The following is a 24,499-nucleotide window of genomic DNA, read 5'->3' on the forward strand; positions in this document are numbered from 1 at the left end:
GAGCTAGTGAAGGTTTCAAGTAAAAGACCAACGTGACAAGATGTGGTGGGGGTATAGCAAGATGATTAATTATTAGCAATATGGAACCTGAGATGAGCTGGGTTGTAAACTGGTAGCAGTAAACCTATGAAGAGGCTACGTTAGTCCAGCAAGCAACGACTTAAGCCTCAATGAGACCATGTCAAAATGTTGGAGAGGAGGGACAGACACTGAAGTGCATTCACAGGTAGAATGGAACCAGGTGGTGAGTGATTACAGGGGCAGGTGTGGGAGACTGGGGAGCGAGCTGAGGATGACTCCAGTGGGGAGGTGCAGTTGCTGATACCAGCGTTGTTCCAAAGACCTCGAACAATAATTGGCTTTTACTTTTTCAGTATGTGTGGAGTAATAGGTTTCACAAGCATAATTCAACTAAACATGGAATTACATTTTAAGGGAACTTAAATATCCCATTTTATAGATGTGGAAAATAAAGGCTACAGAAAAAAGAATTAAATTTCAAAAGCCAGAGTTAATGATAGAACTGGGATGAGAAAAGGGTATTCTGACTGTTGTGGAGATCAAGAAATATATTTGATGTAAAAATGCTCTGTAAACTGTAAAACTGTATCTTTGTAATTGTTTAGGGAGTTAACGCAAGAAAGACGCTGTTGGAGATGAGTTTTGAATGTGTTTTAAGGATGCTCTGCTACCATCTCTAAGAGGTAGGGCCAGAACCAGAAAAAGAAATGGAAAATAAGGTAGGGATAAATCATATTACATTTTAAAAAGCTAGAGAGAAGAGAATGCCATGAGGAAAGGAGTGATTAATACTACATGGGATCTTTCCGATGTACTGGTCAGCCCTCTTGCTCACTATACCAGTAACTACTTCAGTTCTTTTCTGCTCTCTGAAAAACCAGCGAATAGATTTGTGGACACACATTAACCTGTACACACAGGTGTGCAAATACACATCTTTTGCAAATTATGCTCAGATTAAAAAACCACCAAATTCAAACTCCTTCAGCTTCCTGCCACCAAGTGTAAATGTTTACTTACTTGAATCCGATGCCAACGACACCTAATTGCCTCTCTTTCTCCATTTTTCTTTATTGGGATAAAATATAGACAATGTAAAATTTACCATCATAATTTTTATTTAGCATATAATTCAGTGACATTTACATTCACATTGCTGTGTAACTGTCATCACCATCCATCTCTACAGCTTTTTATCCTCCAAACCCCATATCCATTAAACAATAACTCCTCATATCTTTTTCCCCTCAGCCACTCATAATTCCTACTCTTCTTTCTGCCTCTTGAATTTGCCTATCATAGGTACCCCATATAAGTGAAATCATACACTATTTGTCATTTTGTGTCTAACTTATTTCACTTAGAATGTTTTCAAGATTAATCCATGTTGTAGCATGTATCGGAATTTTATTCATTAATTTAATTAAAGCTGAATAATATTTGATTGTATGTCGGTACCACATTTTTTTATTCATTCATTCACTGATGAACACTTGGGTTACATTAACTTTCAGCTGTTGTGAATAACGCTGCTATGAACATTGGTGTACTTTCATACTTTAAAGGTATAAACCTAGAAGTAAAATTATTAGATCATATAGTAATTCCTCTTCTTACTTCCTGAGAAATCACTAAACTGTTTTCCACAGTGGTTAAACCCCCTACATTCCCACTAGCAAAACACAAGTGTTCCAGTTCAATTTCCCCACATTCCTGCCAACACACATTATATATTTCTTTCTTTTAAAAAAGAATAATAATCATCCTAATTGATGTAAAGTGTATCTCATTATGGTTTTGATTTGCATTTCCCTAATGATTATAGATGTTGAAAACCTACGGTTAAATGCCACAAATTAGGCAGCAATATCTTAATCATATGTGTGCTGTATGGGCCTATGGAACTCTTCCATTCTTATGCCTTCTTTCACACAACATGATAATTTTGTCTTCATATTCATCCTCCCTTTCTTCCATGGTGATAGGCCCCTGGATTTGTCTGGGCATGTATTCAGCCAAAGTGGATAATACATTTCCCATATTCCCTTGCATTGCAATTTGGCAATGTGACTAAGTTCTGGTGAAGGGGATGTGAAGAAGAGAGCCATGTGAGGGCCCTCAGGAAGGAAGCTTCTTTAGAAAATGGTACAGTTGTACATTCCAGCTCTTCTTCTTCCTCTCCTCTTCCATCCCACTGCCTGGCACACAGATGCTGCCATCTTAGACCACAGGATCAAGGTTATGTACAACAAATCCAAACCACAGAAAGAGCCGGGTCCCTAAGTTTGGGTAGTAATACCACACCAGCCATAAACAAAGTGGATTTTTCTTATAAACAGGGAGATAAACTTCTATCTTATTTAAACCACTTCCATTGTGTAGTTTCTGTCATTTGCAGCTGAATGCAATTATAATGTGTAGTCTCCATTATGCTCCTCCTTCTTTACCTTAACTGGTAACAAAACTGGTCTTTCTTCTGCTCTTCAAGATTCGTTTTTCTACTTGTGCTGGAGATTCACTGCCTGTCCTAGTCTCCCATATTGCCTGAGGGACCTTACATGGTCAGTCACCTTCTATACCTTCCTTCCTCCTTCTGCTCCAAGCCCCTGCCCATAAGCATTAAAGAGCTATTTCTCATCCTAAAATACAACAACATTCTCTCTCCAACTGCAACCTCATTGTCTTTCTATTTTCTTTTTTACAAAAATTAAAAATTGAAAAAATTATCTAAATAGTTTATATCCTCGCCCCATTGCACTTTTACCCTCCCTCATGCTGTGACTCCACCTCACAATACTGTTTCCTTGAGGAGCAGAAGACATTCTTGTCACTAAGTATAATCTTACTGGATCTGTCAGCAGTGTTTTTGTTGCCAATGCTCCTGCCTTCCCCAGACAAACCTTTTGACTTCAATGGCATCCTGCTCTTCTGTTTTTTCTCACATGTTTTTAGCTGCTTCTTGTCAATTATCTTTCCAGAATTTCTCCTCTTTCCGATTCTTAAATATGAGTGGCCTGCCCTCATTTCTCTCAGTATACTTTCTAGCCTCTTCATGGATAATTAATGGTATCTGTGTTGAAGGCCATCTTTGTTCAAACTCAGCTATCTCTCCAAAGTTCCAAATCCATTGAACCAACTTCATATTCAAGAACTTCTTGTCCAACAGTTACCTTCAAACCCTTAATGACCCAAGTTGCATTCATTACTATCTCTCTAAAACCCATCTGTGTGCCATTACTGAGGAACTGGAAGTCCTCCTTCATTTCCCTTTATCGCTTATTATCCTCTTTCCATCTCCAAGCCATAACCCTGTTACCTCATGAGCTCTCTAGCACTGCCACATCTCTCCATCTCTACCACTCTCACCCTGCTTAACTCAAGCCTCATTGGCTGCAGTATTCTGCAGGAGGTCCCTTGCCTCTAATCTTGCTTTCTTCTAATCCATTTCGCACACTATAACTACAGTAACATTTTAACATTTTTAAGTATCCCAAATGATGCTATTTAACAATTAAAACTGCAAATCTGATCATATAGCTTTCTGGCATACACCCTTCAAAACACTTCCCTCCGTAGAAAAATTTTAATAAGACCCACAAGACTATTCAAGGTCCGACCTCTGCCTTCACCTCTGCCTACACCTCTTGTCTTTCTGCCTACAACCCTCTTCCCTTCCTCTTGAGACCCCCCAAACCATACAAATACACCCAATCTAGCCAGAATGAATATTGGATTTCTATATTCCTACCACAATCCCCCGACTCTAGGTGTTGGAATATGCAGTTTCTTCCACTTGTAACACTCATTTCACCTCCTACGTGGATCAAGCTAGTCACACCTGTGTCTCAGTTTTACATTTCCTCCTTCTACAAGGCTTCTCTGACCTGAAAAATCTTCCAGATGCTGCCATAGCGAACCTAAATTGTTTTCATCCCAGCACTTATCATGTTGCATTAAATTGTCTACTTCACGGAGTGTGAAAACTATGTCTTGTTGCTTATGGTTAGTACACAGAACAGTCTGAATAACTCATTCTGAAGTGGATGAAATACAAGTTTAAGTAACTACTTGGCCATTCCCTTGGATCTACTATGTTGCTTTTTTCAAATCCACCTTAGTGATGTGGAGATGACATGTCTATATCACTTGGGGATGACATAAAGCTGATGGGAACAGTGCATCAGAACATAAAAATAATCTAAGTTGATTTAAATAATAGACCCAAGGCAGAGTGAAAGTTCAGACACTTAAATTTTTAAAAATTTACTATAAGCAAGGATAAGAGAAGTCTTTTTTTAATAGCATTTTTGTCAGAGGGATGAGTAGAACATCCATGTGAGCCAATAATGTGGTATATATATATAAAAGAACTTCCAGACAAGATGGAGTCATAGGTAGACACACTGTGTCTCCTTGCACAACCAAAAAAAGGACAACAACAAATTTAAAAACAAAAAAAAAACAACCAGAACTGACAGAAAATCAAACTATATGGAAGTCCAACAATGAAGGAGTTAAAGAAGAAACATTCATTCAGACCTGAAGAAGGGGCAGAGATGGGCAGCTGGGTGGAGAGGACTCTTGGCAAGGCAACAGCTGGAGAACTGGGCAGTCCCACATTCACATGCAGGTAAACCAGGAAGAACAACTGGGTAACAAGACAGACCATGCAACCCAACATTGCAGCACCAGGAAATAAAGCCTCAAAGCCTCTGACTGAAAACACCTGTGGAGGTTGAGACGACAGCAGGAGAAACTTTCAGCCTCACAGGAGAGTTCATTGGAAAAACCCACAAGGCCCTAGAATGTACACAAACCAGCCCACCCAGGAATCAGCACCAGCAGGGCCCAATTTGATTTGGGGTAACAGAGGAAGTGACTGAAAACTGGTAGAGAGTAGAGCAAGTGGCACTGTTCCCTCTCGAACCCCTCCCCCTCATACAGCATCACAACACAGCAATGTGGCTTGCCCCGCCCTAGTGAACACTTAAGGCTCCACTCCTTAGTATGTCACAGGTGTGCTGAGACCAAAAAAAAAAGGCCCAAAATAAAGAACAGATCAAAGCTCCACAAAAAATACAACTAAACAATGAAGAGATAGCCAACCTATCAGATACTTAGTACAAATCACTGGTAATCAGGGTGCTCATAGAAATGGTTGAATATGGTCACAAAATAGAGGGAAAAGTGAAGCCTACCCAAAGTGAAATAGAGGAAAATGCTCAGCCAATAGTGAAGGGAAGGAAACCAGGAGTCGAATCAATGGTTTGGACCAGAAGGAAGAAATAAGCATTCAACCAGAACAGAATGAAGAAATAAGAATTCAAAAAAATGGAGAGAAGCTTAGGAACCTCCAGGAAAACTTTAAATGTTCCAAAGTCCAAATAATAGGGGTGCAAAAAAGAGAAGAGGAAGAGCAAGAAGTTGAAAACTTATTTGAAAAAATAATGGAGAACTTCCCTGATCTGTCAAAGGAAATAGACTTTCAGGAAGTCCAGGAAGCTTAGAAAGTCACACAGAAGTTGGACCCAAGGAGGAACACACCAAGGCACATCATAATTGCATTAGCCAAGATTAAAGATAAGTAGAGAATCTTAAAAGCAGCAGGAGAAAAGGACACAGTTACTGACAAAGGAGTTCCCATTAGACTGTCAGCTGATTTCTCAAAAGAGACCTTACAGGCAAAAAGGGGCTGAAAAGGAGTGTCATGAAAGTGTCATTCCAAGTCATGAAAAGCAAGGACCTACATCCAAGATTACTCTATCCAGCAAAACTATTATTTAGAATGGAAGGGTAGATAAGGGTGGATGCTTCCCAGATAAGGTCAAGTTAAAGGAGTTCATTATCACCCATCCCTTATTATATGAAATATTAAAGGAACTTATCTAAGAAAAAGAAGATAAAAATATGAACAGTAAAATGACAACTAATTCATAGCTATTTAACAATTGAACCTGAAAACAAAAACAAACTAAGCAAACAACTAGAACAGGAATGGAATCACAGAAATAGAGATCATATGGAGGATTATCATCGGGGAAGTAGGACAAGGAGAGAGAGGGAAAAGGTACAGAGAATAAGTAGCATAAATGGTAGGTAGAAAATAGACAGGGGGAGGTTAAGAATAGTATAGGAAATGTAGAAGTCAGAAAACTTACACGTACAACCCATGGACATGAACTAAAGTGGAGGAATGCAAATGGGACAGGGTGTGCAGGGTGGAGGGCAACAAAAGGGGAAAATGGGACAACTGTAATAGCATAATCAATAAAATATATTTTTAAAAAGAAAGGAAAAATGAAACTACCACAATAATAGACTAATCTATAAAACTATAAAGTCCAAAATGTGATAGGTAATAGTCCACTCCCCACTTTGCCAGTCAGACTACATCTGGAATAGTCTGCCTGATAATGCCTTTTAGTGGATAATTATCAAATCAGAGCTTTTTCAGAATATAATGATCTGGATGATTAGTGGTCCAGAAGCTATACCTATGATAATCATGAGAAGAAGCTAAGAACATCAAGATAAAATAGATAAAGTTCATGATAGCCTCTATTAGAAAGTGGATCACACAATATTACTTGTGTTTTGAGTAGTTCTAATTGGCAGAAGTTAGGACGAGGTAAACTTTTGCTCCATGCAGATTTATTAGAATTATAATGAGATACAAGTAATAGAAACCTAGTTAAATAAGAATTTTTTAAAAATAAGTGATAATAAGTATGGAAATACATATTCAAGAGCTGGTACAATTGTTATGTCATCTTGAACCTGAGGTTCTTCTATTAGACTGAGTCATATAATGTAAAAGTATCTATACTCAACTATTTTTGATTTATCAGAAGATCAACCTTATTTGGTTCAACCTAAAACCTTCCTTTTTTTCCCTTTTAGATGGGGGTTGTTTGTCTGCCTGTTTGCAAATTACCTTCTGGCCCTCCAGGTATTATGTCAGTCTCTCAGTCAAGAAGACAGAGGAAGGGGAAGGTTCCAAAAGCACAGGCTTCCTTAGTACAATTCTGAAAACTCCACCTGGGATATAAATGTGGCTTTATATCCCATTAACCTGAATTACATCGCGTGGCCATACCCAACTAAAAGGAAATGTAGGAGGCATTTTGAATGAGCACATTGCTGCCCTGAACAAATTTAGAGCAATGTCTGTAAAGAAAAAATAAATAAAATCAGTATTGAGGAAGCATCATAAAAGCCTATGAGAATAGCGTTTTCTTTTCTCACATAGTATACCATCAATGATGAAAAGGTGTGCTAATATCAGCTTTTCTCAGTTGTATCTGCATGATTTAATCATCTGTAGTTATTATGACCTGTTCAATGAAAATTTTGGTGAGTTGACCCTGGGCATCTTGCTTATCACCACCTCCACAGGTAATTCCGACAACCAGAAGTGGAGACTACAGATCAAGTAATGTATGCTCATTGAAAGTCCCTGAAATTGTTGAACAGGAATCAGTGAACACCATTCAGGTGAGAATGTTGCCCTGAGTGTGAGACTGGGCAAATTCCAACTCACAACTCTAGGAGTCTGTAAGAAAGCTTTTTGGTTTGTTGATTAAATTATTTTGCCCTTCAGCATTGCAAGAAAGTAATAATAATGGCCATAAGACATTTAGATCCTTCTATTAAGAAGTTTTAAGACAAAAAGAAGAACTATAGAACAATTAATTATTTGCTTTCAGAATTAGCAAAATAGTGTATCCAACTATGATGTCTATGCACCACCAATTGCATTGAGAAAAATAGCTGTCGACTAATTTCTTCCATGCTTGGGCCAACTTTCTTTCTGACTATTGAGGAGGAGAGTCAAATACCCTAATGAAAAGCTTTGAGGGAGGAGGAGGAAGAGTAGATTTGAAGAGCAGATAAGAAACATTTGACCACCTAGTCTCCTACTAAAGAGATCCATCCAGTCACTGTCCTCTTTTCTTAGACCCAATCTTCCCTTGCCCCTGGTGCTCCCTCTGATACCAACGTGAGTTCTGCTCATCTAATGTATTGACCACTAGAGTAACTACTACCTGCTCTTGGGTAAATTTAGACAGAAATGTTGAGTTCATCTGCCATTACCTAGGTGCCTATAACATATGGCTTATTACTGACCATAGTCAGGACGGTATTACTAATATATGAGATTCAGAGTCCAAAAAAGATCTTGTCAGAAAGAAGACATGAGTTGAGTCGAATAGGGTGATTTCAGAGAAGGTAAATCCTGAGGTCAGGATTGTATACACAGTAAAAGAAAACATGGGTAGTTGTATACACAGTAAAAAAACACAGGCATAAACTAAAGAAGGACTGAATAACAGTTCACTGTAAGTCAACAGTTATATGGCTCTTAAAACACCTAATGGAAATCTCAGTCCTTTCTTTCTCTCTCTCCTTTTTTTTCCATCCATAGACACCAAGTGCCACATTGTCCCAAGGGCTGTACTAGGTGTGCTAGAAATGGAAAGGTAAGTAAGGCAGGTCCCTGACCTCCCGAAGCTCAAGTCTGTAAGGGAGATAGACGTGTAAGCAGGTAACTACACAAATTGGTGGTGGATATAAGGGACTTTGAAAGAATGCTGAACCTAGAATTCTGTCTTGAATTACAAGTATTTGTGAGGTCAACAGGGGTAGCCCTTAGCAGAGGGAAGTGTGCACGTATATCCTGAGAAGAAAAAGGCAGAGCCCCTCCTCAACCCACCACAGGAGGCCATGGAACCAGAGAACATGGGACCAGGGGAGAGGCTGACAGCCCCCAGCAAGACTCTTTGTGCTGCACATATCTCTTCCAAGAGCTGAGACTTTACTCTGTTTGGTTTTAAAATCAGGAAAGGCCATATTCTGTAATATTTTGGGCTGTTCAGAACAAGAGGGAGAAGAATTTTTTAGGAAGAATCCAAAATAACCAAAATACCTTTAGAAAAAGGCAGTCAGAACCCTTTCCATAGATGAATACATAGAAAATAGGAGAAAAGTTTGGAATATTTAACCTAGTGATGAGGAGATTTGAGGGAAAAGGAAAGGGAATTATGCTTTCCAATATCTGAAGAAAAGTCATGTTGAAGAAAAATTATTCTTAGTAGCAATCATAATGCCATTAGGTAATATATATTGAGAGCTTACTATGTGCCAGGAAAAGTTCCAAGCATTTTATCTACAGTAACTTATTTAATCCTCATAACAACCTTAAAGAAAATCTCATCATTAGCTCCATTTTATAAAAAAGGTAATTGAATCACACAGAGATTGATCAAATTGCTAAAGGTTTCAAACTAGAAAGTGACAGCGCCAGCGTTTGGGCCCAGCAATGGTATAGCCACTGAGTTATAATTCCTTTTCAGGCATTCTCCTTCTCCTTTGTTTTCCTTTTCTTCCTGAACAGCCTTTTGTATGTCCTTCCCCATACAGATACAATAGACTATCTAGAGAGATATAAGTTCCCCATTACTACAGATGAAAGCTAGGGGACCCCACCAGCTGAATCTTTGAGGTGTTAGAACTCAAAGAGAGGGATTAGAATAAATCATTTTGAGAGTTCCTCTGGGCTTGAGCTGGCTGTGACTCTGGGGTTGGCTGACTCAGAACACTCTGTGAGTTACCCAGTGGTTGCCCTTGGTGCCAATCTGCACACTAGCTCTGTTCTGCATGTGCCCCCTTAGCTCTGCTGACTCCATCAAAACAGACAAGTTTTCGCTCTTGCATGCACTGCACAGGAATGGACCCGGCTTGGAGAATGGAGCCAGCAGGACTTCTGCCCAACATCCTAGCTGCAAAATTGCCACTGAGGTTCTGAGCCTGAGCCTTTGCTGCGAGTGACAAGAACAATGACCTTGGTGTGCAGGATAACCCATTCTTGGGGAGGGAAATAGAGGCTATGGCAATCTTCACCCTTATGAATGGAGGTTCTTCCAAATTCACTATTGCTTACCACTACGGAAATCTGGCTCTAACATATTCATTCTTTTTAATTTTCTTACTGTTGTTCAGTTACAGTTGTCCCATTTTTTCCCCATTACTCTCCTCTGTCCTACCCACCCCACAACTTCCACATTCAGTCCTACCTCCCACCATTGTCTTTGTCCATGGTTCCTTTATACATGTTCCTTGAATATTCATTCTTGACCCACATTCAAATAGCTCCTGAATTTCTCTTATGGGATTGATCAATTAAGAGTCATTATCATTCCTGATTCCCCATACCTAAAATGCTCTGACTAGTTAATCATTTCCCCCATCCTAATAATGCCTTACAGATAAAGATATAGATGGATATACAGATATATGACGTAGTCTATATGATACCTGTTTGTGTATACACACACCACTCACACGTTCTGACTTTGGTCGTCAATCTGTGAATGAGTTTATATTCTTAGCTTCCTGCAAGCAGAGGCTGCTTTTGGGTATTTTCTCGCAGCACCACTGCCTTTCAAGTACCACACTCAAAAAGACTGCAGAATTGCAAAATGTAGAACTTGAAATGAAACTTGAAAATCTTTTAGTCCAACTGATTTATTTTAGAGATATGGAAACAGATTCAAATAGGGGATGTGTCATATTCAAGGTCATAGAACATTCTCAGTTGATTTTAGAGGTACAGTTTTCAAACCTGGTCACAGATTAGAACCTCTCAGAGAGCCTTTTAAAATATCAATATGGGATCCCATCATGAAGAGATTCTGACTTAATTGGTCTGGGATGGAGTCCAGGCATTGGTATTTTTATACAGCTCCTTAGGCTATTCAATGATACACAAAGTTTGAGAAATAAGCACACACTGTACCCACCCTTCTGAAGATCTACCAGCATCTGAGATGGGGTGAAAAGATGGAGAATTGCTTTAGGCTGCTTCACTTGGAAGGATCATAGATCTGTGAGAAAGGTTCTTCTACATAAGAAAAGGCAAGAATAGTCACCTCCACCAACCCAGAAATGCAGGTAGAAGCAGTGATCTTCCTAAGGCATTCAAGGGTGGGGAGTGGCTACCATGCACAGTATGAGTGCAAGAGAAGCTATGTTCCCTTTGGGTGCATAGAGCTGACCACACAAGTTGATGAGTTGAAAGGCTTGTCCAACCCCAGCATAGCACCAGAGGAGAACAAATAAGTGACAATTTTATTATTCCAGAAACCCTGAATAAGGGTGTGTTAGTGGGCAGCAAATAAAAGAGATTGTCTTAAATCTACCCTGAAATATGAATTCCTCACAGAAGTTCCCTGCACTTCATTTACTTCATCTAGACCAGCAGCCTGAGGCAAATCCTACCCTGCCTTATATGTGTCCACCTCTTACCTCCTTTGCCCTCCAGTTCTATGTAGAAGGCAGGGTACAAAAAGGTGGATAGGCCAACAGACAGGGTGTGGATGGTGCAAAGAATCAACCAGTAACTTGAATGGTGAGAAGCTGTGGTCACAAAGCCAACTAGCTGACACCAGCCATATACTAACTGAGGGTACAGCAACCATCTATGAGCCCCTCCTTGGCATGAGACTCCACAGAGCAGCTCATATTTTTTTTATTAACGCAGAGCTAGAACTATGCATCCTACCCTCTGCTCTGGACCTACAAACAAGGGTCAAGGGTTAGTTGCTTTCTTACTGCTCATCACCATTTGTACAAAAAACAAGAGGCTGTGTTACTGAGTCTTCCCTCCTGCTTCTGGTGCTCCTGTTGGAGCTTCCAAATGAATTAAAAAGATGGTCAGCCAAGCCAAATCTGGGAGGTTGTACTCTGTCTTTGGTCTCCTCCTTTAGCTGGTTTTAGTCACTGCTGTATTCCCAGTCCCTAAAACAACACATTGAACATAAGAGATGCTCACCAAACATGTACTGGGTAATGGAGCCAATGAACAAATGAATGACCAGATGGAGGCTGTGGGTTAGAATTTGGTGGCACTACCAAGCAAAAGCAAAGGAAGCACCTCTAGAGAGTGAATTGGAATAAGCAAGTGAAGTTAAAACCAGTCAGTCTTTTGATCAGTCTTTTATTATTGTAAAGAGCAATACTCTTAGAGAGGCCAAAAAAATCAAATTTAGTTACCTAAGATGTCCTTTGTAACAAAGCTGAAGAATGTGTTTTCCAATATTTGATTTCTTAGCTTGACAGTCTCTCTTGAAATACTCTCTTCTCAGCAATGAAAATGTGAATCTTCATCGGTTTGTTTTGCAGTTTGCAAATGACTTACAGAGCTCCTCTGGCAGGGTTGCTGTTTTTCTTCTTGCAAATAAACAAAAGGCTGTTTCTCTAATCTAACTTAAGTGGGGGGACTCTGTGACCTGCCCTGCATAGTTTTGGAAGGAGGAGAAAAGAAGAAGAGAAAAGGAGAGGCAAGAAGAAAAAAGAATGAGGAAAACTGGAACAAGAGGGCACAAAAGGTGAGCAAAAGGCAGGAAAGAGGTGAGGGTAAACCGGATAGGCAGAATTAGAGTGTAGAAAATACCAAATAGCTGAGGACTGTAATGAGTGGGTTCCCAGGTACACTTATGGTGGGGAGCTCACTTGCCCATCGGATCACTGGTTCTTTCTCCCTCCCTTTTTCCCTCCCTCCCTCCCTCCCTTTCTCCTTCCCTCCCTCCCTTCCTCCCTCCCTCTCTCCTCCCCTCTCTCCCTCCCTCTCTCCTATTGCACCATGTCATCTGGGCTCCTTGTGAACTGGAAAGACAGACTGTCCCCTCCTTCTTCTAGCAAGCCTGCATGAAGCGAAGCAACCCCTGCCAGCCTGACCTAGATATGTCAGCTGATCAATTATTTTTCCCATAGAGGAGAAGGAAAAATGAAAAGAAGAAAAGAAGCGGAGGAGAGTGGAAAGAAAAGGGGGACAGAGGGCAGAAAGAGAGAGTGCGAAAAGGAAAGATAAAAAGATGGAGAAATGGAGAGAGCAAATGAGAGGTAAGGTAAACCGACAACACATCTATCTTTTAAGTTTAAGCTCTTTTAAGTTTAAGCAGCAATAGCAAGAGCAGGCTTAATCCAAAGGTCGCATAAATAAATACATCAAATGAAATAGAAAGCCCTCAGAGGTTACTGATCAAAATCACAGTCAAAGCAAAGCATGGTCTTCTTTTCCCACGTTTTCCCAATCCTGTTTAGAGCTGGTCTTCTTCCCTTTAAAACTCCTAGTTCCATCATCCCCCTTCCCCATGCTCCCCCACTCTGCCATTCCCACTGATAGCATTATGTCTCCCTGAAGAAGTCCCTCTTACAAATAGATGGGAGGCATGCTCCATGCCTGCTTCTTCCAAAGCCCCCACTGGCCTTCCCCAAGGCACTCTCTAATGAAACAAGGCTTCACAAGAGATGCTGGGGAGGATGCTACAGCAGCAGAGCCCAGCCCCATGCAAGCTGTGTGCCATCGGTCATCTTACTTCTGCATGTTTTCATTTTTGTGTTTAATTTGTTTTATTGAATTTCAAATGACTATAGATATAAAATAAACATGTAACAAGCCAACAGAGCAGAAAGGAAGTAAACTGCATAAATACAACCAGTCTCAGCATGGAGTTCCACTTAGCACCACATGTTTGGAGTGTTAAAGCATTAATGAGTCCTTATGACACCCAGGGGACTTGGTCCCCAGCCTGGCAGGCAGGTGGGGAGACAGGCTCATAGAGTTTCCCCTGAAGAACACGTAGAAAGCTTCAAGCTCAGATGTGTGTGTCCCCCACTGAGCTGTGCTCAGGCCACCAGCTCTGGCTTGAAGTCTGGAAGGCACACATATTCAACTATTCGAAGATTCTGTCAGGCCTCTGCTGACGTTATACACAAAGGAATGTTTTGGTGCTTTTTACTTGTTTCCGTTTGTTTTTTGCATTTTTAGGATTTTAGTTGAAGGGCTGGAGCTGCACATTAGCTCCAAACCAAAACACCTGGAACAGAGCCAGATCTCAGATGAGATGTGGACCCATCCAAAGTGTCCATACCATGAGGAAACACCCAAGAGCACTGCACACCTTTTCAGTATGTGTTTCCCCTGCAGACCAGAATCACATGTCCCACATTGCTTTAGTAATGTTGCCACTTCTTAAATGTCAAGGGAACTCACTTCCACCCAAGGAGTAAACTGGCTGAAGCCAACGGTGATTTTGTCTGGCCCATTCAAGACAATCAGCTGGTACCAGTCCAGGTCACTGCATCTCAAGGCTGCAGACTGCAGGCATGCAGAGGACAGAGGCCAGGGAACTGCTAGAAGACAGTCAGTCTAGGGAGAGACCCTTCAAGGACACAGTTTAGCAGCCCTCCATATAAGCACTAGAGGCAGGGCCTACTGAAACACCTGAAGTCAGGGCTTCTGTACTGATGCTAACACCCTGGGTTTATATTTGGCTCTAAAAGTACCAAAAGAAAGGGCTAGCATGAAGCCTAGGCTTTGCACCTGGTAAGTAAAGCTGTAGTCCCAAGAAGGGCCTTGACACAGCAAGGCCTGCTGGCCCCTGCAGGCACTCCCAGCGGCCTGGATCATGGAGGGCTCACTCTGAGCAGTAAAGATGGTGGTGAGTGGCCTTTGCTGGGCTGTGTGCAACTTGCCTATAACTTGCACCAAGTTGGCAGCTCCAAGCATAGTAGCCAGGGTCCACTGTGTGAAGCTCCTCTGTTCCTCTTCTCTGCCTTCTTTAAAATGTATGTATTTACTTTATTTGTGTCCATACTCTGAAGTGCCCACAATGCTTACATCAAGGCCCAGGGTCCCATCGTTCCAAACCAATTTTTCATTTTGCCAGCAAACATTGTTATGGTCTCAACTCCTTCCCTCACATCTCAGCAGCAGCACCGCCCAACTCAGGCTGCTGCTGGCACCCAGACGTTTACTGTGAGTGGCAGGAACTTGGCCCAGCCACCCAGCTGAATGGTCTCCATGCCGGGGCTGAGTGAAGGAGAGTGTGAATTCAGCCCAGTCTTCTTTCCCTTCTCCTCTGCCCTATTCGTGCCTCCAGTGGGCAGATAAGTTGATGGGGAATGTGCGGAAGTGAGAGAAAATTAGAAAGGTAAGACAGGAATCTAGCCAAGCTCATTGGAAGGTGTTAAAAGGAGCGGTAATCCTTCGAAAGAGAAATGGCTGGGTTTCTAGAAAGAGAAAAGCTGCAGTACAAGCAGCCATTCCTTTCCCAGCCTCTCAGTGGCAGAAGGTGGGCGGGGTGCTGAAGAGGACAGCGCCTAATCCAGGGCCAGACTCCAGTTCAGTTCCCACGTGAGGAGCTGCGGCTTAATCAACCCTGGTGAGTCTTAGGGCCAGAGCCCCAGGGTGCTAATCACCCCCTTCCTCCCTCCCTCTTGCCCATCACTAATCAGTGCTGATTCCCTCAGACATCCCTCCCCCTTAAGCTGGATCCTGGTCCCTGGTCAAGCTGGGGGCAGGAGCAGGTCGCAAAAGGGCCCATAACCTGCCCCTAGCACCCTACAGGTCTTTTCCAGAAGGCAAGAAACCCAGGAAGTAGCAGCACTGGAAAGAGCCAGCTTAAAACAAAAACAGAGGAGAAGAAAAAATTGCCTTGGAATGTGTACTGCATTCTAACTAGTCCCTCTGGGTCAACGCAATAGGGGTGGATTATTGCAGCCAAGACCCGAGCTGCCTCAGTAATTCTGTAAGTTTGATCAGAGATAGCTGGCAGGATCCAGCCTCCATCCCCTGGAAGAGAAAACAGCCATCACCCTCGCTGGTCCCACTGCCAGGTGGTGCGGGGGTTGTCAGGGGTCATTCTGCTTTAAAATTGGGCACCCTTGTTCTATTATGACAGATTGAAGGCTATTTAGAGTGGGCTCTGAGGTGGGCAGGCACAAATAAGACCATTATTTTTTTCAGGAAATTCAGAATTTGGGAGAATGCAAGGAGGTCTGAAGTACCCGTCACCTCCATCCCCACCCCAAGATAAGAACAAGATCACAAAATCGGATTTTAGCCTGAAGAATTTCACACCACGGCTTTCTACTCATCTATTCACGGATGATTCAAAGTATGAGCAAATATTATGCTTCCCTGCATTTATTTCTGATGAAAAAATAATCACGTATGCTAATTTATATGTAAATTCAATTTGGCCCTGGGGCTCCTGGCATGCTGCCAGTGGGGCTGTCGATGGTGGAAGTTTGGCCATTGTCTCCAGTTTAATATTATAGACAGAAGGCACACAGATCTCGGGATAGATGCAAAATCATTGAGGACTTGGGACCTTGCTTTCCCCTCCTCTGACCCCTCGTTCTACCCTTCTTGTTAGCACAATACAAACCACTTCCCAAGGAAGCCTGGTTCTCAACCCACTTTCCCCAGAGCCATCGCTGGGGCTCTCACCTCAATGGGTGAGCCTGGGTGCCAGGAGCAAGCAGGGTGCACACACAGAAATGCACAAACACACACATTCACACACACTGCTGCTGCTCCATGTTACGTAAGGGGAGTCATTCAAGGATGCCTCCAAGTTAGCTCCTTCCCTCTTCCACCCACCGATGCCTCCATGGGAGAGGAGAGAGATCCTGAGGCTGGGGGCAGCAGGCGACGTCAAGGATGAGCCTGCACAACCCAGCACTGTGACTTCCGTGTCATCTGACTCAAAAATCCTCGAGTCACCTCCCCCCCATGCTTTGCCTTCCTCCTTCAGCCCCAGCCAAGGGTACACACACACTGGATTCCTCCCAGCCTGTTCTCTCTGACCCCCTAGTGTGGGTCCCCATGGTAGCCCTTAAAACTTATGTTGAGGGGACAGCATCAGAGAGAGGCCAACAGGACTAGAGGTGGGGACTCAGTTGAGATCACAAAAATTCCATATTGCAGTAGAAGAGAAAGAGGGGGTGAGGCTCCCCCATTCTTTTTCACCCTGTGAGACCAAACTTTCCTCTGGGAATAAACTGCCCAGGACAGAGTTTCCACCTGGGATCCTCTTGGAGAGCCTGCTACACCACCTGGGCAAAGTTTCTCCACCTGTCTCAATCCTTATGAGTTCAGATATCTTTAACATGAAAAAGGCTAACCAGACCCCGTTTCCGCCCCCCGCAAAGGACAGGGTGGATGGGAGTAGCAGACTTGTAAAAAATGCAGCTGCTGGAATGGAAGATCTGGGACAGTGAGGGGCCACACAGTGCAGCAAATGGACCCCAGGCTGAAGCAGATTCCAAATGTACCCAACACGGCGCAGTCAACATCAAAGCACGCACTTGGCCCAGGAACAAGCCCAGCCCTCAGCTGCAGCCCCCGTGGTGGCCTGGCTTCCAGACCAATAATAAACAGAAAATTAGCATTCGACTCTTACTGCCTCTCTCCCTTCAACTTAGAAAAGCTGTTAGGAATTTCAGAGCCCAGTGCGTGCATGTTCCCACTGCCTTTCATCTGCTTGTTATCCTCCCCCACCCCCTCACCACCCCTGCCACCAACACACCCCCAAACACATTCAAAACTAATACAGTTGTTCACCGCGGCTGCAAATTGATTTATCCTTTAAAGCTGGATCTCTGACCAGAACCTTGCAGGATGCAGTTACCTGATTATTTCTAGCCTGCATTTTCCTTTGCTCCTATCTGAAGCTTTGCAAGTTTACTGGCCGATATTTAAAGTTTCCTCTTGTAATTTTTTCCCAGTAACACAAGTAACACATTAGCAGCCCTGCTGCCCTCAGAATCTGTAATTTTCCCTTGCTTCTGTGTGTACTCTGTTGTGTGTGTGTGTGCAAGAATGTGCATAAAGCCAGGAAGACCAGCACGCAGCCACGTACCTAAACAGGAGCACCAGACACCTTTTACTTATGCATATACATTCCCCCATTCCAGTAGCAGCCAGAATCAAATCAATATTCTCACAGCCTGGTAGGGAGGATGAAGTCCCAGCCATGCTGTTTAAACACTCTCTCCTCCACCTGCAAACCGCGCAGCAGAGCCGACTCGAGAGTCTGCGAATCACATAAAGCACACTGTACAATTCCTGGGTCTACTGTAGGCAAATCAATAGCAAGCTCTTACCTTGAAAGAGAAACAGAGCAGCCAGCCCCGTGAAGATTGCCCAAGAGATAGAATTGTGCATTTTTGCCTGGATGGTTTTCATGATTTTTTTTTCTTCTTCTTTTTCTTCTTTTTTGTCAGGTTCGGTATTTTCTCTCTCTCTTTCCTGACAGATCGCGTTGCTCTCAAGCTCCGGGAAGGAGATTTAAATCCACTGTTTTGCTGAAGGACACAACAAGAAAGCTGAGGGTGTGCGAGAGTGTGACTTCTCAGTAATTATCTCTACTCATACTCTGGCACTGAGACACATCGTACAATCTGGCCCTGGACAGCCCTCCTACAAGCTGCAATCATTGGTTCTAATCCAAGGATTGACAGAGCTACAACACACGCACGCGGGCACACACACACACTCAGGAATCATTTACTGGGCAAATCAGGCTAGCTGATTAAAGAGACAGGAGCCTGGAGAGATGGAATGATAAATGCCACTCTGCCCCTTCTATATTACTTTCATTTTTTAAACTGACAGTCTCAGAGCCCCAAGCATCAAAAAAAAATCCCTTTCCTTCTGGCATTCTTTGGCCTCCTGAACTCAGATTCCCTTTGCACTGGAAAAATCCCATAGCCAGCAGCGGCTTAAGGGAAATTTTAAAGGGACATTTTCATGCTCAGTGAAACTTGCAAAGAGGAGTCAGATTTCATTTGTTGGTACCTATTTTCTTCTCTGATAAAAATATCATTCAATGACAGATTTTTTTCTCTCTATCTTATCTTTCTCATATTCCCAGTCAACCTCCTACTTAGCTGTTTTGGAAATAATAAATAACTTACTATTTTCTTCTCTTGTCACCCTGGTTTCAGAATACCTGTATTACTCCTATTTTTCATTCATTTAATTTATTTCCTCAAGTTACCCATGTATATATGACACCATGTCAAGCAAGAAGCCTTCTGAGATTTGAAAAGAACTGCAGTCTGAATACAGAAAACCTCCTTCAAAAGTGGTCAAGGAATGAGTTCATTCTACACGCCTCAGTTAATCTGCATTCACTGAAAAGAACAATATACGTACTGGTGGTTTGAACTGTAGCAAACAGATTTAAGTTAGACATGCTGAAGGACTTTCTGGGTATAGACTTTGTGTGTGTGGTTACAAAATGTCCTGCCGACATTCATCTCTTTGGTGATGGGTAAGAAAAACATCAGATAGAAACAATCAAATGGATGCACTGACTTCTTCAGAGATCCCCTAACTCCACGGCCCTGGCAGTTGATAACTTAATTTTTTTGTTTGTTTCCTCTTATAAAGAGCAGGCTATATGATATGAAAAAAACCTCTGGAACACTTAACCCCCAGACTCTTCCGAGCTCATTCTGACAAGTTCATGCCATCACAATGCCCCCACACATATTTTTGAAATACGTCTTCCAGATCTCCACAGCTAACTATATTTCTTTATAGCCCCTATAATAATTTACTGTATATATTCTTTAACTACAGAATGTAAGAGTGTGTATTGTCTGTTAATAATTGTGGGCACACAGGTGACATGGAAACAGTATGGCCATTTTCATGTGTCTCAAAGCTGCCGTCCACCTGTCCACACTGGGCAAGAAGCAGAACCACAGCCCTGGCAGGGCAGTGGCCCTGAGTGCAAGGAGCCCTGGGGTCCGCAGACCCGGGTCACTGTCTCAGCCCCACACAAACCTGGGCACTGCAGGCAGGTTGTTTTGCCTCCATGAACCTTGGCCGCTCGTCTATAAAATTAGACCATTGCAATAATTTCTAAGGTTCTTTTCCATTCGAAAGGTATTTTAAGTTCATGGATTTTTCCCTGCCACTACATTGTAATTCGCATGTCCACCAAAATGCCCTTGATATTGCAAGGTCCCAAAGAACAAAATGCCATCTCTCCCCTTGTCCTTTTGTGCAGTGGTCGGCACAGAGACACGCGCCATGACATGCTTTGTCCATGGTGGTGGTGCGACCAGTCCAGGACAGGAGGGACGGCCTCCTCTCACTGCCACTCCACTTCATCAGGGAATGAACTTCCCAGACTGACAGGGAAGACCATCGTCATGGTCCCTGCCTGGGGAGGCAGAGACACTGACGTTTGTAGTCCCCTCACCCTACACTACAGTAAGTCTGTGCATTCACCAGTTTTTCTGGGGCACCCATATGTGTGACAGTGGTAACAAATTAAAAATTCTACTTGGTATTTATTGTGGGTTTGCTAGGTGCCAGGCATGATAGTTCCTATTTCGCATGCATGTTTCTTACTAACTCCTTACAAACCATGAGGTGGTGCAATTAGCATCCCCCTTTTATAGATGAGAACATTGAGTTTCTTCCAAGCAGAACTTGTGCACAGTCACACGGCTGGTAAGCAATGGAGCCAGGATTCGAACCCAAACATTTGTCTCTCAGATAAATTTCTAAACATGATCTTATGCTAAATACTGTGAGGGATTCAAAGAGGCATCAGGCATTCTTGTACACAACCTCTTTGCTATTTTTAATGGCATATGAGATTGCACATTATATAAAACAAAGCATATATCAATAGAAGTATAGGAAAACCAATATATTGCCTTTAGAATTAACTGAGCTGCAAATGGTTGTTACACCTGAGCTGCAAAGAAATGATAGATGGGCATTTTCTATGATAGTTTTTAAAAGTTCAGTGGAGATGGTGAAAGTCATGCTATACCTTGAATGTGAGGTAGAGAGTAGATCTAAGGCAGAGGGGAGAACACTGCAGGTGAGGGATCCCACACATTAAAAATTAGAGATGAAAATACACCACCTAAATTTTGGGTGAGCCCTATCTGAGATCCCCCATCTTGTCCTGCTGTGTTGTAGTGAAAAACGGTAGATGGACATAACCTGGTCCAGTTTTTGATCCATATCAGTTACTCTGCACACACAGACAATGTAACCATGCCTGGCACATGGCAGGCACACTCAGAGATACTCGTCATTGTCATCATGGCTTGTTGACTGAGAGCACAGAGCGGGGCTGCATTTGACTAGGTTCAAACCCCGACTGCATCCCTAAGGGGCTATGGGCCTTTGGTTGAGTCATCTCAAGTCCATGTCTGAAGTGGGGATAGCAAATAATAGCTGCATTACAACCATCACCACCCATCATAACCGTCAGCTCACTTTCATTTGTTTTACCATTTTAACCAAATTGAGACTGATGAAGTCTACTAAGTGTCATTGGGCGGAGCCACTGGAGCCCATGAACCAAGGTTCCTGCAGGGATTCCTTTCAGAATTGTAATTTGTGCTTTCACTAAGGCAAAATACATCCTCAGGGACTGCTGAACCAAAAGTCTAATTTGGGCTCTGAGTGCTATTAAATGCTAAACTATCTAGAGAGCTATATCTCTTTCAATGCTTGAATTTACCACACAGCGTAAAATTTCCCAATGGCCTTCCTGTTTCACAAAAGCACACAGTTAACCCCCTTCTAGAGAAGCTATCTTTCCCTCTCTTTCAGCACAGAATGTGACACAATGTTACTGTTGATACAGGCCTGTTTGATCATTCAGCAGCCTCACTGATACAAGCCCAGTTTGAAGTGCCAATCCTGGGCTGTCCACAGAAGGCTTTCATTCAACCAGGTAGAAGAACCCTTACCTAATAAACTGGGTCCCACTGATGCATTTGCAATGACTAGAGAAGCTGAGTGGGGAAGCTATGATTGATTGGAAGGGGAGTATTTGAAACTGCAGCTCCTTATTCAACAAAGTTCTTTCCTCTGAGTTAGGAGCTCAAGTACTTTAAATCAGGTGTCTGCAGGACTACATTTGCCTCTTGGATTAGCCAGATGCACGTTATGCACCATTTACTTCCCAGTTCAAGGGTCAGAGGAGGATGAATGGTCCTAAAACAAAATTAATGTCAGGAAAAAGATTTCGAATTTTAGGGAGAATGATATTGTCTCCCAGGGCATTCTTGAACTTCAGAGAACTCTATTACAGAAATGACTTTCCTGTTTACAGATAAGGATAAGAAAGAGGCATGAGAAATAAGGGCTAAGAAAAGGGAAACAGAGGAGGTCTTTAACTTCTGTGGAAAGGCAGCTCAGATGGCATTTCATAAAACCCTCATCATTGGGTAGCTTAAGATTCTTCGTGGTGCGTGATGAACCAGGGCAAGTAGGAATTGACTCTCTGTATACTGCCTGTCACTGTGCACACCTGACACCAAACCGAACCACACAGTGAGACCAGGAGGGTCACAGTGAGTCCTGGCTGCCCTGCTGTCCAAATGCTAGCTGAATCCTGAGAGTAGCCTTCCAGCCCTGGGCAGAGGGGTGCACAACCCTGCACACGTTGTAGGCAGGCCCGGAGAACTGGCAGAGCAAAGCTGGGTGAGGAGGAGGAGAGAGAGGAGGAGGAGATAGGTGTGCGGGGTGTTGGGCAGTGTTTTTTATTTGTCTCAGCTATTATGGATAAAACTGCAGGAGCTTAAATCTGAAGAGAAGCCCTGAAATAATGTTCAGGATTTAACAAAAGCCACTGCTCTGCACGGCCATGCTCCTGCTCACTGTGGCCAGCCTCAGAGGAGACTCAGTGTGCAGGGTGGGCACTCGGACTCTGGCTGGGAGACCCTGCCCCAGGGGGAGGAGGAAGCCGGCCCGCCCTCCCTACACCTGGTGTTGAGCAGGGTCCAGCTCTGCCTCTCGATGTGACTTCAAGGAGGGAGAAAGCTACGTCAGGAAGAAGGCATCTGCCATCTCTCCAAGGGGCTCTCCCTGGAAAGCCATCCTGGACGTGGATCCCACCAATGGTCACTTTGTTGTGAGGGACAAAGAATAAAATTCTATGAGGTCTATTTTGAGAACTTGACTTAGAGAGGCAGATTCCCTGATTTGTTGATAATTTGCTTAACCCAATATAGAAATGAGAGTCTAGCCCTTAACATCCCAGAGATTAAGGACCCAGAGATTTAAATCTGCATTCCTACAAAAGAAGCAGTTTTAATGTTTTCCAACTGCAATTACAGTCATAGTCATTTGGTCTTGATTTCTATGAATTATCATCATTATTTCAAAAAGAAATGATATGGCATATTAGCAACTTAACAGAAAGAATTTAACAATTTAAAATCAGAAGACCTGAATTTGAGTTAAATTCCATTCATTACCTTTAATTCTGTGGTCCTCAATTTTCTCAGTCATCTCATCTCTTCCCTTCATGTCCTTAAAGTGGAAATAGTAACACATTTACTTGATAGAGTTGAGGTAAAGTAAGCAAAATGAACATGTAACTGCCCTCATTCAACATGTAACACATACATTTTTGGCTCCTGTGTCTTTACAATCAGCTTGCTGAGTAAACACAAATCACTGGACTGGATGATAGTCAGCAAGAACTTCATAGAAGTCACTGCCTTCAGGATGCTTATGGTCAAAGTTTTTCTCTGGGCTCTGCTACAGACCAGGGGCCATTGCCTGTGGGCGCCTGCCCCCCTGGCTTTCTGTTTGTGCTCACAGCATCAGTCCTGCCTGGTTGGACGGGAGTTGCTTCCTCATGTCATAGGACTGAGCACACGACCCTGGCCCCAGGGTCGTGTGCTCAGCTTTGCACTGAAGGCTTTCCAGGTACTTTCTGGAAAGAGGTATGGCTGCCAGGAGCATAGCTTTCCTAACAGGTGGAGACAGTCTGCAAGGACATGAAGTCAACAGAAAAGAAATGAGAATGGAGAAAAGGGGGCACTGCTGAGAGTGGGACAAGCATTAGACTTTGGGTGGCAAGCACACAGTGGAGTATGCAGATGTTGTATTAAGAAATCAGTCTCCTGAGATTTGCATAATGTTCTTAACCAATGTCACCCGGATACATTTAGTTAAATAAATAAATGCAAAGGTGGGGCAAGTCATGCCTGACTGCCGACACTCCCCACCCCCCCCCAGACTCCCAGTCCCCCGTATTTGCGTAGGATATTTAATTTTTGTATTTTTACTTACAGTTGACATACAATGTTATGTTAGTTTCAGGTATACAATGTAGTGATCAGACATTTATGTAACTGAGGGAGTGCTCACCCCTGCAGGCCTAGTACCCATCTGACATAGTCATTTTGAATTCAGCATCTGTCATTAGCAACTGAAACAGCCTGGACTGGAAGGGTCTGTGTGGAGAGCCAATAGGTAAATTTAAACTTCCTTTGCTTCCCTCTCCTTCCCACAGTACGTTCCCTGATATGTTGTAAATATGTAGATATTACCCAAAGCCTTAGGTAGAAAGGTAGGTGCCTGAGGCCCTTTGCTTTTTTAAAACAGTATTATCAAACTGGAACGAGGATAAACTTATAGCTGGGGTCCAGACAGACCACATTTTTCCTCTTCCTAAAGGCCAGCTGGAGGGAGAAAGCCACCATTCAACGAACATCTCTGCGTGCCAGATGCTGTGCGATCATTTAGCACAGGCCTTCTCACTTAACCATTATGGTGTTCCTACATGGTGGGGACTGTTGCCCCTAATTTATGAGTAAAGAGGTTAACTAACTTGCTCACAGGTGCACAGGGTGT

The 24,499-nt window shown here is 42.9% G+C and overlaps 1 protein-coding gene and 1 pseudogene across 1 annotated transcript in view; both read right to left on the reverse strand.

Annotated features, from left to right (window-relative positions):
- NTM (neurotrimin) overlaps nt 1-18,309 on the reverse strand; it is a 941,634-nt gene extending 923,325 nt beyond the window's left edge. Inside the window, exon 1 of the mRNA XM_037038185.1 lies at nt 17,974-18,309. Coding sequence (XP_036894080.1) covers nt 17,974-18,055 — 82 coding nt within the window. The 5' untranslated portion in view covers nt 18,056-18,309. The remainder of the gene's footprint in view (nt 1-17,973) is intronic.
- On the reverse strand, nt 1,852-1,959 carry LOC118981529 (uncharacterized; annotated as a pseudogene).
- Nucleotides 18,310-24,499: the final 6,190 nt, after the last annotated feature.

This window comes from Sturnira hondurensis, unplaced genomic scaffold (assembly GCF_014824575.4).
Source record: "Sturnira hondurensis isolate 20B ecotype Veracruz unplaced genomic scaffold, ASM1482457v3 Scaffold0024152, whole genome shotgun sequence".
NCBI classification, from domain to species: Eukaryota; Metazoa; Chordata; class Mammalia; order Chiroptera; family Phyllostomidae; genus Sturnira; species Sturnira hondurensis.